Source organism: Pagrus pagrus (assembly GCF_965226575.1).
Source record: "Pagrus pagrus genome assembly, chromosome: 19".
Taxonomy (NCBI): Eukaryota; Metazoa; Chordata; class Actinopteri; order Spariformes; family Sparidae; genus Pagrus; species Pagrus pagrus.
Genome location: NC_140203.1, coordinates 8,124,171 through 8,142,012, shown reverse-complemented (window position 1 = coordinate 8,142,012; position 17,842 = coordinate 8,124,171). Strand labels below are relative to the sequence as shown.

The following is a 17,842-nucleotide window of genomic DNA, read 5'->3' as shown; positions in this document are numbered from 1 at the left end:
TGTACCCTCAACTTAACAGAGTTATTTGTCAAAATGCAATGTTGCAGTGGTTATAAATAATTTCTTTCTCTTGTCCCTGTGTAGCTGCTCATGTGTGGTCTGGGTGACGTCGATGTCAACGACTGGAGACAACACACTGTTTACAAGAACGGCTACTGCCCCAACCATCCTGTTATACAGTGGTTCTGGAAGGTATGTGTGTGTGTTGTGTGGATCATCGCCACATGTTGCAACATCTTTGTGGTGATAACTTTGGTAATAAATGTTGGTTCCAGTCGCCTTCCCCTCCGTCCGTCCAGCCTGCCACGGGTGTGCTGGCCTCGCTTTTGAAGATCAAAGTCTGTTTGGAAGAACAGGCTTGTTTGCTCTGATGAAAGAGCCCAAAGTAGTACCTGCCCTGGTTATCATCTGTCTTGACTCGAACTTCAACACACGCAAATACAATCAGACAGCAAACAAAACACACGAGCCATAATTTGTGTGTGCGGTGTGCGGTGTCATGTCATCTGATTAAATGAACTGGCTCAAACAGCTTCTGTTTGAACCTTTTTTTTCCCCTCATGTTTTAGGAACATTGATATTTGATAAATGAATTCTGTGAACTAATTGATTGTGTTCTTTCAGGTCGTCCTGCTGATGGATGCTGAAAAGAGGATCCGACTCCTCCAGTTTGTTACAGGAACGTCAAGAGTGCCCATGAACGGCTTTGCCGAGCTTTATGGTACGTTACTTCACCACATAGTTTCCTGTATTTCCTGTTTTTATAACGGCACCAGTCCTTTTAAAATCTATATATTACCTGCTGAAGCTGCAGGTCCTGAGCTTTATGTAACACTGACACAAAAATAGTTTTCTAAGAAAAGATAAGTCAGTCACAGTTCCAAGAATTACTAACGCTGTACACATACAGATAAACAACAGATGAGAAATGACCAAAAATGTTCTATGACTACTGAAATGTCATATCCATATAGACAAATACTATGTTATTAAAGTTTGGTTTAGGGTTTTAGAGTTACATTTTTTGTGGTTTAATAAAAGTATTTCTACATCATAACTGTGTGTCATCATTATAATTATTGTTTATTTTTGTGCCAGGTTCTAATGGACCTCAGCTGTTCACAATCGAGCAGTGGGGAACACCAGATAAGTTGCCAAGAGCTCACACATGGTATGTCACTACTACACACACACACACACACACACACACAATAACCAAGAGGCTACTGCCATGCTAGCAGCTTTGGACACAGCAGTGCTTTGGGCTAAATGCTAACATGCTGATGCTAAGCAGGGGTAATGTTTAGCATGATCATTATCTTATTATAGCAAGTTAGCATGCTAATATTTGTTAGCCATTCATTTGCAGGTGTTGGGTCAAAAACCAAAGTATTGGACAAGTTACTGTTAAGTTTGCATGTAACGGCTAGCGGGCTGCTATTTGCTTCATCTTTCTTACGTGTTTCCTGTAAAGACAGGTAGCTACGGATATTGGGTAGCGGATATTGATTGTTGTTTACAACCAAACAAACAAAACACCATGTTAAGGTTTTTAAATTTTTAATTTTTCTCCCCCAGTTTCAACCGCTTGGACCTGCCCACTTACGACTCATTCGAGGACCTGAGAGAGAAACTCCTCATGGCTGTGGAGAACGCGCAGGGCTTCGAGGGGGTCGACTAAAAACAGCAGCCTGCGACTGCATCCAACCAACCGACAATAAAAAAAATACACAAAAGAAAAAAAGCCACAGGGATGTCAAACCAGCTGCTGTAGCAGTTCTGTGCGAGCATGTTGTACTGTAAAGCCTGCCTGTGAGCCACCTCCACAGCACGGTGGTTTGAGACTGTACAGCGATTTGTCGAGCCAATATGCCTACGTCTTTGTATCTTTTCAGTGCGGTAGGTCCCTCCTCAAAGGTGCTGGGGAAAGAACGGGAGAGTCGCAACGTCGAATGCTGAAATCTATTATCCACAGGCATGAGCTGGCCCCCCTGATCCGCCGTCTCTTTCCCCTCTACCCTCGTCCTGTGAAAATCTACAGTGCTGGAAAACACTAATGCATTTCAATAGCTCCTTTATGTACACTATAGCACAGTATTCGAGCACCTTTCAGTGGAAGGGTCTTAGCATGGCCTTAATCTGGCTCTTACATGCACTATTTCTCTAAGAACCTGCAATGGCACTATGATCACAACTCTCTCAAATCCTTAGACCAACACCAGATTACCTTAGGAATGCTAGCCAATCACATTTCAGGAAATCGGCCACACCCCTCCGTAGAGCCTTCACTATCTGTTGTGTGATCAGAAATCGCCACTGCAGCCTTTTGTAGAATAATGTTTCTCTTGTTTTCGTTCGGGTTTTTTTTTTTAGCCACTGATGAGGATTCAAGAACGGGGGATTAAAAAAATCCCCAAAGATGATTTTTTTTAAATAGTTTTTTCTCATTATGGAACAGATTTTTTTTTTTTTTTTTTTAAATCGTTGGTATAATTCTCGCAGGAAAATACTCTCAACGTATTTGTACTGATGAACAATGTTGTTTACTATTTTGACAATTCTATATGACATGGTGTGTGACGTGTAAATCTGGCTAGTCTGGGAAATAATTAATCCATATCATTTGTTATGGTGATAGCAAATGTGTTGAATAAAATGGTTTTTATCGTAGTGCTATGAAAGCAGCATGAAAATGTATCTTGTGTTTGCTTCGACTACATGGTAGTAATTTGGACGTGTAATCGGTCTCGAGGTCGACAAGGGAAAACTAAGACCCGGTGGATAGTTTCCCTGAGATGTTTGCGTCATGATTATATTAATATTCTCATGCCTGTTGCTGTTCATAATGCTGTAAATTGTTCTTGGAAAAAAAAACACGTTTTAAGTTCTTTCATGATATATAAATATATGTATGAACTACATTTAACAGAAGTATTACTGATCAACAACACTAAAAATGAAGCTGTGTGCGTGCGCGCGGGTGTTTGAGAGTAAAGCTGTGATTGCCACTGAATATAAAGCAGCACGTTTCTTACAAAGAAAAAAATGTGTTTTCTTTTTTATGTTTTTGTTCTTCTCTCTCTCCTTTTTCTAACACCATTGAACCTAAAGGGCACTTTATAGATCACTCTGAGGTCATGTCACCTATTGTATGTCTTTTGTCATTATTAACTTGAATGTGATTATTTTTATTTTTCTTTTGTCTTTTGTTTTTTTTCCATTCGGAGCACTTACCTGGTGCAATATAAATAGTCTGTAAATCTGGGCTGCTGCTAAGGTAGAAAAAGTTGACAGAGGTGAAGCAGAAGCTTCACATCCTTTAGTATTCTCGATTTTCTCTCCTGTTTTTCTCGACGTTTCCCTCCCTTGTGTTTCCTCCCTCCTGTGATCCCACCTCTCAAACTGACTCAGTAAAGATTAGTCCTCTTTTTAGAGGGGTTTCTTTTTTTAATGAATGACGGAAAATATCACTTTTGTTAAAAGACTCCACTCTCTGCAACTCTTTGTGGTTCATTTAACTTCAGTCAAATAAAAATGAAACTTCTCAGAGTGTGTTGTTTGAGTTCATCACATGAAAGGTCCACACAAACATGATATAAATGTGTAACTACGATGGTAACTGGTCTCGTTTAAACATTTATTTGAGCGCTTGCATGCTAAAAATGTTTTATCTAACACATGATCGTCTTGTAAATTAGGGTCCAACAGTATATCAAATAAAACCTTTATAATTAGCTTCAAACTGAGTAGCTACATCATTAAAATGCTGCTTCAACAAGTCCTGCATGACACTTTACTATCTTACTTTACAGGACAGGTGCTGCTGCTGCTGAGGGAGATTGTTTTAATTCATCCTCAGTATAAAATGACTTCTTGATATCGAGCTAACCTCGGTTCAGTTTTCAGATACCCACATTTGTGTTTATTAAATCACGTTTCAGAGCACCTGTCTTGAGACTTACAACTGTCCCCGTCGCTCTCTTTTTTCCTGCGTGTGTGCACACGTGGTGTGGTGAAGGGACCTCAGTTCATTCACACAATCACAATCTAGGAGTTATCAGCTCCAAGGACAAGCAAATAAAAGCCACCCTGCCAGCCCGGGGACATTTTATCAAGCCCCGCTACCCTCGATCTGGTCACAAACAAACCAAGAGCCAACTCCTCTTTAGATCCACCTGGTAAAACATTCCACCTGCGGGAAACAATGTCACAAAGTGCAAATTAGAATAAAAAACTCCTAGAAAATGAATCATGAAAAAGCACAAACCTTCGATTTGGTTTTCTGTAAAAGATAAGAGAGTTTCACAGTCTGTCGTCCTCTCACAGGCGTCTGTCTCTGCGTTACATCACAGCACTGACCTTAATGAAACCCTGACGGGGACGTTTAAGCAACAACCTGGAAAAACGTGGATAAAACAGAAGTAGTAAAATTAATGTTTCTTCTCAGCTAAGCCTCAGGTGGGCAGATGTACTTTTTTATTTTAAAGGTTATTTAATACATTAAATAAAATTAAAAAAATAGCTTTGGCTTTGACAAATTATAATCAACCATGTATCTATTAGCCTACTTTTAATAACTTAAACTTTTTATCTATTACTTTGAGCTACGTCAGCTGTTAATCCAATACTTTGAGCAAACTATTTTAACCAGGTTTCCTTTACTTTGAATAACTTTAACTATTTCAGCTGGTTATCCATTATTTTTAGCTATTTATTTAAATAGTTTATCCTTGTGCCAAGTATTTCCACAGTTTAAGGATATCCATTACTTTTTCTTAATTGTTTCAACTGTTTATCCATTAATTTGATCTAATTATTTCAACTGTTACTGTTTTGTAACTCTTAACTACTTACTGAACAACCTTTAGCTGTTTTAAAACCTATGCATGCGGTCTTCAGGTGACTCAAAATGTGGACACACACACACACACACACATGCAAATAAGTAACATCAGCTTGTCCCAGGAAATCATCTCTGGTGCAGGAAAGTAAACATGGTCACCTTCAGCAGCTTAATGTTAGAAGTAGCAGCTTTCTGAGTGTCTGCGGTTTGTGACGTGACGTGCAGGTGTACTCCTTCAGTTAGACTACCAGGGGGAGCGTGGAGGAATTATGGATAAGCTGCAATACGTCCCCTGTAGTTTGCCAGGTGACAGGGTTTATAATGAAACTGGGGGGGCCACTACTTATAGTGAAGGGCCTAATTATTAACTATATTCTATCCATTAACTATTAACTCCTAATAATTTGGATTTTCACTAAAGTATTGTGAGTCATTGCTGTCAGAGATACAGTGAGGATTTACCTTGTGAAATAAACACATGACAAAAATGCGTTTTGACTTTGACTTCAGTGTCGACTTTTACTAAATTTACTCACAATTCTCTGCTGGTTGTGTGACTTGTTGACTTTTCGGCCTCTCAAATCCACCTCACAATCTTCTGCAGCCTGTTACCTTCTGCTTACGGTGACTTTCAGTGAAACTCTGGTTATTAAGGCCCTAGGGCCTCACTAGGGGCAGTTTTTTTGGTCTCCCCCTCCTCCACCCCTCACCCTCTACCTCTGGTCAGGGTCGATCAATACTTCCCCTGTAGCTTATCACTAATGTGGAACTGGCTGTTTGTCCAAACCCTGCTCCGTCTACATAAAGACTTGGACGGGGGACGGCATCAAACCCAATTGCACCACATATCACCTCATGAACACGCGGGTACGGACGCACTACTGGACTTTTAGCTGTTTGGAGACAAAGACCTCTGGTGCGAGAGAGAAGGAGCGCAGAACGCTGGGAGAATCAGGAGCAGGAGGATGATTCAAGGGTACGAATGAATCAGTCAGAGAAGAGGATCCACTTGAGGTGAGTTCAATCCTTGTCTCAGAAATGTTTTATCCCAAAGTTTTATGAGTAAAGTTGATGATAACGATTAGAAAAGAAAAACTCTTTGCTATTTTGAGCCCATAAATGTTAAAAAAAAGAAATTTGAATCTACTGTGACATACAATCTGAAACAACTTTTTTCAGCTACATCTGAGGAAACTTTATGCCATTTTTGTCATATAAAAAAAAAAACTCTCTTATTGACACACACACACACACATGCACACAGCTGCAGTCATCCCCACAACCAGTTGAAGAAGACATGACTGGACGTTAGACACTTCGGATAGGCCTTGTATATATACTCAGCACTATTTTCCTTATTTTTAATAGTTTTCTATATTTTAAATTCATGTTTTATTTCAGCATATTGACGGGTACCAGGGCCACATGGATGATCATAAATCATAAAGCACAGTTTACTGAGTTTCAAAGCCCTGTCAGAGCACCACACGCACACCAACACCACGTGTATGTTAACATTGTATCTGGTTTCTCCTCTTTTTATTTATTCCACATCTCACCAAACTACTCCCCCCCTCCCTCTTATCTCACCAGGTTTCCCATCCAGCGGTTTGTATTAACAACCTCTCCAGTAAACTCTGTCCTCCAGAGCTGTGGAGTGTGACAATGGTGTTTGTGTCCTCTGTATCAAACGCCATTATCACACTAAATAGCTACAGTGTGAAAAGGACCTCAATAGATTCCTCAGTTTCCTGTTTTTGTGCCATCTTGATTATCTTACACTGTAAAAAAAAGTAAAGTGTGTCCCCATCTGTCGGTGTGCCTGTAGCCTGGGACACATTGGACCATGCAGGAGTGGCAGGGATGAAAATAGACCTGCAGAGTGTTGATGCATCGTTCGTGATCTTGAGCCTGTGAGCGTGACCCACTTTTCGTTTGCATTTGAGGCGCTAATTCGCCGTATAGACGACCCGTCTGTTTTCATGCTGCTGCCAAGTGTTTCGACACGGTCGTCTGATACAGGCACTTGTTATGCTGTATTTGTCTCCGTGCACGTGGATAATGTGAATAAAAAGTGTTTGTTTTGTGTCTGTTTCTACAGAGTGAACTTGTACACATTCCTAAGAATTAAAATTAAAAAAGGCAAAATGTTCATTTTTTTTGTTTTGTTTTTGTACAAAGACATACAGATATTTGCATATTTACATTACCACAGTGTTAAAATCATGACGCAGCACCCTCCTCCTCTGTGTAACCTTTAGGTCCGAGTTGATTTAACTTGATTAAAGAGAAATCAGAAAGTATCTTCAACCAGCAACATCTCTTTAATAATTAAGATCTACACACTGGCCACAGCCGCACCCTGAGAGCCATCTCAGCAATTTGGGTCAGAGATTTAAAAGGCGACAGTGATGTATAGAGGCCATTTGAGCCTGCAATTGAATATCTCCCATGCTATTGAGATCATATGGACTCTGAACGTGAGTAGATTTTGCTCTCGGTGTATTGGATTGCTGGGTATAGATCTTTGAAATGAGGCCAGACATTCAAAATCAATCTGACAAGCAGAATCGCCTCAGATTTTAAAAAGAAAATATTAATAAACCTTCACATTTTTCAGTGAATAAATTCAAAGGCAGACTTAAAGTGAGCTTTATGTGTACAAAATGTCTCTGTGTGTCTGAATCAGAAGCTTTACTACATGAACAAACGTTTTAAAAACAGTAAAGCGAATATACGTTCATTAAAACACCTTTGTCGCCTCGCAAAACAATATACATCCTCTACCGCTACTGTTTCCTCAAATCAATTAATTAACAAGTTCATTAATTTAATGAACTAATAGTTTGAAAACATCACAGAAGTAAAAAAAAACAGAAAAACAAGAAAAACTCTGCATTGATCTGTCAAGAAAAGTCATTGCACTTCATCAATAAAGCAAATCTCTAAGACATCACAGTTCAACACTGCAGACAAACTCGTCATTCTCCTCATCATTTTCAAGTGTTTGTTAAAGTTGTCACAGTTTTCTCCAAACTAATGTTTCCTCTCTTAGGTTATACATACTCTCTCATATAGAAATCTTCAGTAAAATAAAATATATCTCTAAAATGTCCGACGCGGGATGAAGCAACGATCGCTCCCGTCAGAGTCAAATATGTCCTCGTCCAAAACTTTGGACAACTTTCCAAACTCTGCGTGACGAGATCCAACGTGAGTGATGCAAATCACCAAAAACCTCACCAAATTCAATAACAATGAATTCCAAAGTCCCAAACTCTCCTCCTATTATGACTTGCCCTTCACTGTTGGCCCGAATATTTTCTTCTTGGGTGCAGCGGACGGCTGGGGTTTGGGTTTCGGAGCAGACGCAGGCTTTTTCGGTTTTGGCTGCAGGGATTTGAGGCCCAGGATCTCACAGTACTTGTTGCACAGGTGCAAGGCTTTGAACTGGTCAATGAAGGAGGTGGCACAGTTTCCTTTGAAGCCTTTGTATCTAAAAAGAAATATATGATCAATACATCAATTAGCATGTCAGCAATTTACATCTGTTAGCGGTTCTATAAAAATACTCACCCTTTCTTAGAGGTGGCTATTCCCACATCAGTAAGCCTCATTCCCACTCCTGCAAAACCAGAATATTCAGACTGTGTTTAGTGCTCTGAAGTGGTCGTTCTGAGTGCAGATTTTCCATGTTTTCATCAGCCCAGTCATAAGAATGAAATGTTGGCAGTTAACATTTCTGCAAACTACACATTTGTATTGTTCATATCAGGAGGGGAGGGTGGGCGAGTGTAGGTGTGAGACCACTGGATATCATTAAGGAGACCTCTGAACAATTTTATCCATGCGACAATATTTGCCAACATTTATTCAGTCCACAGGGTTGTTTTCCTAACCTTGCATGTCAGTGACCAGCAGGTTGCCCTCGGTCTTGTGGTAGACCCAGTGCTGGAAAGCACAACATTTCTGTCCTGCCTCCGAGTCGCGCCTCATCAGGTTGATCTCTTTGCCATCCTTGACTGAATACTTGACAAAGTCCCCAATCAGCTCTTCCTCCAGCGTTGCATACGGGATGTCATTGGATGGGCGGTGAACCAGATAGATGGGAATGATCCTGGTGGAAGCATGAAAGAAAGAGCTTGAGCTCTACATTGTTCTACAATAATATGAAGGCTGCAGAGAGTTTAGTTGAGCATTAAGTTTATGCGTCACTCACTCTGGGATCGCTCCGAAGGCCTCAACAGACTGGGCTTCAGTGGTGTAGGACTTGATGTACTCTCTCGCTGTGTTCTGGACCTGGCACTCCTACAGAGCCAAAAAAAAGTCTGTTATAAAACAACTACTCTCTGCATGGGTCCCCCTGTTTCTAGTCTTTATGCTAAGCTATGCTAACCAGGTGCTGCCTCCGGGTACATATTGACTGTACAGACATGAGAGTGGTATCAGTCTTCTCGTGTAATTGCTGCCTCTTTTCCCCGTAGGTTGAACTGAATGACATCTAACGTGGCACCCAACAAGAACATTTCTGCACATAATGCAATTATACTTTTAGCTATGAAAGGCGGTCGGGCCTGACAACAGAGTTGTGTGACATTCGTACCTCTACAGCCAAGGTGAAGTTCTTCTGAACCAGCTCGTCGTTGTTCTTGGTCCCGTAGCTGATAGAATTGTGCACTTTGAGCACACAGGAGTGTCCAGGTACTAACAGGGGTATCTGACCCGCGTGCAGCTTGGTCCGGAAAGCCCGCCGATGCATCCCCTCCCCGAAGTGGACCTTCTCAGTGATGATGCTGGCAGGTTGGTTCTCTCCAAAGTATTGGTCAGACAGGAAATCCTCTTTGAACAGCAGCCTGGAACACTGCACATCCTCTTCTTCTGTCCCCACTTCTACTGGGGCAGCTAGAGGAAACACAGATCTTTGTCAAGAACCAAAACAAAACAGTAAACTGGAATGTAACGTAATAAACCTGAGATCACAACTTACCTGTGACGGTCTTTGTTGGAGTTGGAGGGATGACGATCTCACTGAGCACTGCAAAATAGTCAGAGTCATTAAGATACACAATTTTAACTGTACATTTTCGTGTTCACGTTGAAAATAGCTGGTATAATTAACTCGTGTTTTTACCTTCGTATGTGAGCAGGTAGTCCAGGGTGACCGATCCGTGTGAACTGGTGAGCCGACACTGGTACTTGCCCAAGTCTTTGTGAGAAGCGTTGGAGATATTCAGCGACACTCTGCTCTCGTCCCCTGCACTTCAGAGAGAGGGACAGCGTCACACAAAGCCACAATACTACAACCGTCTGGCACTGGATCTGAATATAATCTGGTATTTTGATTCACTGTGACGTATACATTATGGTATTGCAGGATCCTTAGATAGGCTAATTAGGTAAAAGTAATGAATAAATGTTTGAAATGGTTTCCATTAAGTACGATAAACATCCAAAACAGCTAAAAATTAAGGATATAAAGTTGAAACAGTTACCTTTAGTAGTGAATGAATTATTGTTAAACTGCCACTGAAGGTACATATTTTATATAGGCTAATGAAGAGCGTTAAAGATTTGAGTTCATCTTTAAGATACTGTTAGATTGGCCATCAGACACAAAATATAAGGAACCGTTGCTAAAGTATTACTTACAGTAACGGTGCATATATAGTTGTCAAGATAATCTCGTTATAGAGTGTTGTGATATGTGATAAGTCACTGAGAGGAGACTGGCTGGCACTTCGGGGCGTTGAGCTGAGTTACATGAAAATATCCTGCACAGTGGATTGTTCAGTTTGAGTAAAGATCACGTAAAATGAATCTCAGTACCTCCTCTTGATGTCAGCCAGGACAGTGCCGTCTCTGCTCCAGGTGACGCTGTGATGGGAGAAGACAGCCGAAAACTGACACCAGAGACACAGACTCTGAGGGTCTCCGCTCACTGCCTCTGCCTGGACTGGCTTCACCACCTTGGGTTCTGCAGACGTTATGATAATCTTTTTATTATGAGCTTGAAGAATGTGAGTTTGCATAGAGTCGTTTGTTGATAATGTGTCACATAAGAGCAGAAAATGGTTCATTGTTTATTCCTTACCTTCCTTAGGTGGGATTTTCTGTTTGACCACTTCACTGTACGCCTTCTTCGGAGTCGCCCCGGCGTCTACCTTACGCTCCTCTCCCTTCGCCTTGATAGAAACATCTGGCTTCGGTAGTTTAGACTCCATAGCGCTGAGAATCTTTCCGAACTTATCCCCCGACAGCCGTGGTCTTTTAACATCATCCTTCAAAGGACTGGGGAAGTGTTTTATCTGGTGGTCTTTATGATCCGTATGATGCGGAGGTTGTTCTCCCTGGGGTGCTTTAGCCTCTGGTCGCTGGGACTTTTTCTCAGCACCGTGTGACTGATCACTGTCCTTTTGAGCTTTCCCAGCTTTAGCACCCAGCTTGTCCTCAAACATATCGATCCTTCCTCTTGCCGTCTTTGGTTTTGCCCCATTCTCCACTTCAACGAGCGGCTCCCCAGCATTTTTCACGCCCGTTGCGCTCTGAGCATGTTTCTTTTTCTTTTTTCCATGTGACTTGGTTGGAGCCTTTTCGGTTGCCACGCTGGTCTCGATCACCAGTTTCATCTCCTTGTCCTCAAGCCTAGCTGGAGTGTTCTCATTTGCATGATTCTCCCCTGTGAGAGGACGAGTGTCTTCATGTTTGCAGACCTGCTGGGCTGAAACATGTTGAGATAAATTCTCCTGTTTCTTTGAAGCCGGTGCAGCATGATGATGACCCGCTGACTTGTCCTTTTTGGAGTGTTTTTTACCCTCTGAGGTGGATTTATGGCTTTTATGAGGCATCTTTTCCTGATTCAGCTGAGTCTTTGCAGAGTGTACGCTGATGGGTTTTACAGCCCTGGATGCAAAAGGATCATTCACATCTAAAGTGATGATTGCAATACGGTTCTCCTCTGAGATGAAGATGTGATCTGCAGGGACAACAGCCAAGTTTGACAGTTCTCTACTGAGATCATTAATCTCCTCGATTAGTGTTTTTCGTGGAGTGAAGAAACACCCTGCAGGGTCCAAGTCCCGTTGTCCCTCTGATGAAGATTCCCCAGAAGAGTCTGTTGTATTTTCCTTTCTATGAATCAACTCTTCATCGCCTTCCAAAGAAGGTTTGCCAGTAATCCCATCCGAGGTTTGCCAGAGAACGCTTGGTTGATCACAACTGAGGTCTCTGTTGACATTGAGAGACCTTTTGACACAAGTTTGATCTCCTTTCAAACCGCTGCTCGTCTGACAGAAGAGGGTGGAGCCGATACCGAGAGGGGCTAAGGGCATAATAAACTTGGGACTTCCCCACTGTGGCTCCAACTGACATGCACCATCAAGGTCTGGCGAAGGATCAGATGACACGTGTTCAGGAACATTTATATGGAGGCCAGGTTGTGTGTCCACACCTGGCACATGTGAGCGTGTGGCCAGGAGATCTTTTGAACATTCAGTTACTTCTCCTTCAACCTCAACTGGCCCAGAGCTGCTTTTAGCTTCCTGCTCTGCCACCGAGCTCGGCTGGGAGATCCTGTGCTCATCTGTCACTTCACGCAGTCCATCTGCAAAAGGCTGATAATGAAAATGGACACATATTAATAAAAGTGTGAGGTTATTTTCACTAACACATAAAGCTATTTCTGAGACAGTCCTTTCTTCATAGGAATTTTGATTAACTTTAGCTTGACTCCGCTGAGACTCTGGTATTAATCCTGTTAAAGAGCTTGCCTAAAGGTGAGGTTAACGATTCTGAAGCAAGATTGTTGATTGTTGAGTGTCGTTCCCAGACGTCGGTATTTGACGACCTGGGAATGGGACTCTGCAATAAACAATAGTTGCTCGGACGAAGCCATTAACCCAAAGCGCAAGTTGACGAACTGGGCATCAGACTCAAGAAGCAACAATCACCCTCCAAAATTGGTCAACCCACCTTTAACTAAAAGTTAAAGGCATATTATGCGGATAGCAGGTTACAAAATCACGCCATGTAAGGTCTTTTTCCTATTTCTTTTCAACACATACCTTTCTATAGAGCCAAAACGCAGCAGTTTATGAAACACCATGCTCCTATATCCAATCCAACAATCCATATGTCCTGCATGCAACTGAAACCTATACTGTTGCTGTTAAAAACAGGAGCTCCAGCTATGCCCTGCGTACCTAAGCCAATCAAAAAACAGTCTCCTGGTCCCACGGACCCGTTGGCGTCCTGATCTTGGGTTTTTAAAGGAGATGCGGTGGGAATCTATGTGTTAAAGGGTATGTACGAAAAGAGAGAGAGAGAGAGAGAGAGCAAGGGAGGGTCGTGTTTCAGTCCTCAGCTGTGCTCTCCTCTCACCCCTCCACCCTGACAAGCCACGGATGCGTGCTATTATCATTGAACTCTCAGCTATTATTAGATGCCATTTCTGTCCATCTGAAGTTTTCCTCTCAGGCACTCCTGTTTCCTTCAGCTCACGCAGCTGTTGGTCTTTGAGATGAGAGCCAAAGGACTTATCCAATAATACAGCATCAAGCCTAGGTGACATATCTTGGGTGCACAAATGAATGGCTCCTGTCCAAAGCAAGGCGACAATACTCGTGGGTATGCCGTGTGGTGACACATGTGGATTTCACTCTCAGGACCACTCTGTGCACAGTACCTCCTGACAGGCTATCAATGCTGTAGGTATGACAACACCGACAAGGGCAGCAGTGGGAATGTCTCTTACTGTTCTGGCTGTGTTTCCAAAGCACATGGCTGATTTATCTGTTGGCCAGCATGTCCGATTTGAAGGTGATCGCTGTTATTCTTTCTATCACGAAGGGTGAATCTATCCACTGTTTCCACTGTGTGTTTTGGGAGTGTGTGGGGCCAACACGCAGGGTAACAACTCAGGAAAATCCAATCATATTTCAAGCATAAACTTTCCAGCTGTCAAACACTTTTTAAAATTGTACCTGATAAGAAGTCTCAAATTTACAATCAAATAGACAAAAAATGTATATAGATCTTTATCATAATACATCTTACCTTGTAAATGTTGAGCTCTCTTGGCGGATTCTCTCTCTCGAAATCTGTATCCTCTATTATATTTAGTATAATTGGATCCTCTTCACTGCCGATGAAGCTGTCCGTCTCAAAGGAAAGGTCCAGATCGGCAGAAGAAGTAGATCCAGGGATCACAACTTCATCGTATCCTCCAGGAGCGCTCTGGGAGCCCTCTCTGCCTGGCAGCTCAGGTCCTGCAGCTTCTAGGCACAAAGACAGAGAGCTCTGCCCAACGAGGACGGGGCTCTCTGGGATGTTTTGCATCTTCAGAGGCTGATCCTGGACACCCATGGTTGGCTGCGATTGTGCCTGCGCTGCTGCCTCTTGATCCCCTCCTTCTGTAGGTGTCTCTGTATCTATATGAGTGTTTACCTCTGCCAGTGCCTGTGTCAAAGCATCTATCTCAGCGCCTATTTCTGTGAAGGCAGCTGTGAAGTCCTCTGGGGGAGACGCAATGATCCCAGTCCAGTCTGAGAGCGCGCTTGCCCAACTGTCCACTGATGACCACCTCTCAACCGGTGGCCCCCAACCTCTGGTGTCATCATCGGACCAGCCAATCCCTTCACTACTATCAGGGTTGTAACTTGACACTTGTGTCCCTCTTGTGGGAAATGACAGGCCACCGGTGGCCGTGAGCACTCCTTGCATCACAGGATGTCTTGTCTTGTCCAAGACGACCCCATCTTCTGTATCCTCGCCTGCCAGATACTGGCATGCGTCCAGCCACAGTTCGATGGGGCTGTGACTGCGCCATGGTTTCGGGGTTAAATCGGTGACCTCTGCTGTCTCTCGTCTCGCGTCATTTACGGACATCAAGGCTACCTCACAGGCTTCAACAGCAGGTGGTTTTAGCCGTGTATGCTGGCTCATGTCTGACTCATAGTTCGGCATAGCTTGTGCCTCGCTAGAGCCGTGCTGACATTGAGTCCCAACATTTTCTGAATCGCACATCAAGTCAAATGTATCGCAGTCATGGTCTGTTTGTGATAATCTTTGGTATTCATGACATTTAATCTCCTCTGGATCAACATTAGGTCTCAGGATGAAGCCCTGTGTCTCACTTTCAAAGATGTAAAGGTCTGGCATAGGTGCTATAGCCGTGTCACTTTCTAAACTATCTGACTGATGTGATAACGACCTCAATAGAGAAGTGGCTTTGCTGTGGTCAGAGCTGAAGCTGTGGCTAGAGAAAGGCTCAGTGACAGACGGCTCCATCAAGCCCTCAGAAGCAGATGACATTGCACCGCAAGGTTGAGGTATGAGAGAAAAGGAGAGGGCTGGTTCATTGACGTTAAACTCCGATTTAGATCTCGGGGTAATAAGATCATGAGAGAAGTGAGGTAAAAGAGGTAATACAGGTTCTGATGAACCAAAATAGCTACAAACCCTGCATTCGTCATCCTTTGGTGCAGGCTCTGACCTAAGTGACAAGCACTCTGACATATTATAGCTGGATGAGAAAGGCTTTAGACGATCTGAGTCAGTGCTTTTCTCCCGAGGGAGGCATTTGGAAACGTTTGACAAAGTCTCGGTTGATTCGTCAGCGAGGTCCGAGCGATCCGACACAGTCTCTGCTCCTGTCTCGTCTGCAGACGGCGTGTTATCTGTGAGACTGTGCAGAGCAGAAGGAGAATCTGAATCCCCTCCTGCTGCTGGTGACCGTGTTTGGTCATCCGTGTCAAGGAGTGACAGATCCATTCTCTTGGATCGTGACTTCTAGTTGTGCTGCTCGAGGAGGTTGTCAGCAGCGAGACTCCCGCTGTCAAGCAACAACTTTAGGCCAAGTTTTGGGACAAATGGGAGAAAGTTCTGTGCAAACATGATCTGTGCCTGGCTTCAGCAGTGTCATTTCCTCCCCTGGGTCCAACTGTTTCCTGGTGGTTTTAGATTCAGTACCTGCAAAGTGAAGCAAGCCATTACAAGAGAATAGAAATATTTCACAGTGAATCTGCAAAACAGTCTGACAGTAGAATAATCTCATGCTCGTGTGTATTAATCTCCTCTGTAGGGGCCCACTATCTCCCTCTTGCTGCTTATCTTAGTTGCAGGAGACCCCCTGTAAATGGCATGTTGCATCTATTTAAGAAGCTTTTAAAGGACACTTGACATACCTTATCGACAGGAAACCTTCCTGTTGTTGTTCCTTTAAAGCTGATTAAAATGTCTGGTGTGTGGTGGTGGTGTTGTTACCAGCTACATTCTACAATCACCAATTTCTATTGTCTTGCAAAACTGAGGGGTCGTTAAGTAAGCATTAGACAAAGTATTTGATTCTTTAACAACCTCAAGACATGTCTTTTTTAGCTTGGCTTTTATTTAAGGTGCCTTGTCATTTCGTGGCCTTATAGTTTTTAAGTTTTATTTTTTATTTTCTATTTATGTTATTACTTTTTTTGTTGGTGGAATTTTCATGGATGAAAGGTGCTACATAAGTTCATGAGACTTTAAAGCTGCAGGCAGTTGAAACCATTCAGCTGAGAATCTGCAGCTCTATCTGAGTCCCAACCTGAATCCTGATAATTAAACAGTGTGTGGAGCTTCGTATAGCATCGTTGCTAATGCCCTCAACATTCATGCTATTCCAAACTGCAAATACCCCAAAATAACTAAACTTACTACATCGATGACACACTTCATGGTTAGTAATCCAATTCTTTTAGATTACAACACATAGCTGTCTCTTGACAGCACCTATTTCACAACTGCCCGCGTTGCCCACTACCTGACATTCGTGCAAAGGCGTGACATGAAGTGTTGAGAGGGTAGGCTTCGAAATATGCAAGATCGAAGGAGGGGAACTGGTGGCACAGACACTGGAAAAATACCAGCACATCTTCACCCATGACCTGCATTTGTCAGATTCCAGCTGCAGTGAAGGACACCTAGCTGAGCCCTCAAGCCTCAAATGTTTACTACGGATTACAGATCCTAACTTTAGTCTATTGACACCTTGAATATTAAAAAATACCAAATTTTCAGGCTGTATAAAGTCAGTTAATAGCAACCTTTAATAAGTTATCTTAACACCGTCAACAATAATAATGGATCTAATCCAATGTGCCACGATCACATTTAGTACCCTGACTCTATCTTTAGACTTGATCGTCACATGCAGGATAATAGGCTCGTATCAGAGTTGTAACCTATTTTTAGAGGCTCGTGAAGCTTTAAATTGAACAGAAAACACTTGTCGGTACGGTTGATACGCTCATTCGATAGGGCTTGATCTGTACTGACATAAAAAAACAATAAAGCTGTCGGCACCTGCGTGACTGAGAGCAAGAAAGTGTAATCCGATGTCATCTTCACTGTCTGTGCCAAAATAGATCCATCCTTGGTCACACAACACCCCCCCAAGAGCCTGCTGTATGTTTAAAGCTCCTGTAGGTGAACGGCTAACTTGAAAGACTTGAGCTCAGAGACTTTCTAAGTGAACACAGTTTTGAAAATAACAACACAAGCTGCTTCAAAATGTAAGACTTTCTCAACACTGACAGCTGCAAATGAGCAGGATTAAAAATACACTAATATTCACCAAAATACATTTTACTTCTAAAGTACTTTAAGAGAAAATTTTGATGCTTTAAAAAGTGCATCATGTGTCAATCATGTCTATCGTGCAGCATAGCAGAGTGTGTGTGTCAGCCTATTAGTGGTGAAGCAGCATAAACATTTACTAATCCCAATAAAAGCCACAAACAAATGTCGAACAAGTTACCTAACAGCTGACACACACACGATAAAAGTATTATTAAAACAGTTGTCATAGCCTGCGAAGGGGATTTCCAGCCATTCACGTAGTACTTACCCTTTTCATAGCTGTGCGGTTGAGGACATAGACCTATGATGTTGGACTTCAGTATGAGCTCAGGCAGAGCCGACGGTCTTGGGGTGTGAGTCTATATTTAACTGTTGTCCCCCGCAAGTAGT

The 17,842-nt window shown here is 42.6% G+C and overlaps 2 protein-coding genes across 19 annotated transcripts in view; one reads left to right on the top strand and one right to left on the bottom strand.

The window, feature by feature from the left end:
- nedd4l (NEDD4 like E3 ubiquitin protein ligase) overlaps nucleotides 1-3,547 on the top strand; it is a 49,391-nt gene extending 45,844 nt beyond the window's left edge. For all 18 annotated transcript variants that reach the window (XM_084383715.1, XM_084383710.1, XM_084383714.1 and 15 more), the window contains 4 exons: nucleotides 85-192; nucleotides 625-721; nucleotides 1,099-1,171; nucleotides 1,579-3,547. In XM_084383715.1, coding sequence (XP_084239841.1) covers nucleotides 85-192; nucleotides 625-721; nucleotides 1,099-1,171; nucleotides 1,579-1,681 — 381 coding nt within the window. In that variant the 3' untranslated portion in view covers nucleotides 1,682-3,547. The remainder of the gene's footprint in view (nucleotides 1-84; nucleotides 193-624; nucleotides 722-1,098; nucleotides 1,172-1,578) is intronic.
- A 3,601-nt stretch (nucleotides 3,548-7,148) lies between these two features.
- Nucleotides 7,149-17,772, bottom strand: alpk2 (alpha-kinase 2). Its single transcript, XM_084382811.1, has 11 exons — nucleotides 17,721-17,772; nucleotides 13,895-15,808; nucleotides 10,935-12,453; nucleotides 10,670-10,817; nucleotides 9,975-10,102; nucleotides 9,831-9,878; nucleotides 9,447-9,745; nucleotides 9,063-9,151; nucleotides 8,743-8,960; nucleotides 8,420-8,468; nucleotides 7,149-8,339 (listed from the first exon to the last, which is right to left on the bottom strand). The coding sequence occupies exons 2-11, from the start codon at nucleotides 15,608-15,610 to the stop codon at nucleotides 8,132-8,134; spliced, it is 4,422 nt and encodes a 1,473-aa protein (XP_084238937.1). The 5' UTR covers nucleotides 15,611-15,808; nucleotides 17,721-17,772; the 3' UTR covers nucleotides 7,149-8,131.
- Nucleotides 17,773-17,842: the final 70 nt, after the last annotated feature.

What these genes read in the sequence shown, in the direction of transcription:
- alpk2 (XM_084382811.1), bottom strand. Translation starts at nt 15,610, where the DNA reads ATGGATCTGTCACTCCTTGACACGGATGACCAAACACGGTCACCAGCA. An exon ending in GAAAATCCCACCTAAGGAAG is followed by an intron (nt 10,818 to 10,934) that starts GTAAGGAATAAA and finishes TAACGTCTGCAG; the next exon opens with AACCCAAGGTGGTGAAGCCA. An exon ending in ACTTCACCTTGGCTGTAGAG is followed by an intron (nt 9,152 to 9,446) that starts GTACGAATGTCA and finishes TTGGCTCTGTAG; the next exon opens with GAGTGCCAGGTCCAGAACAC.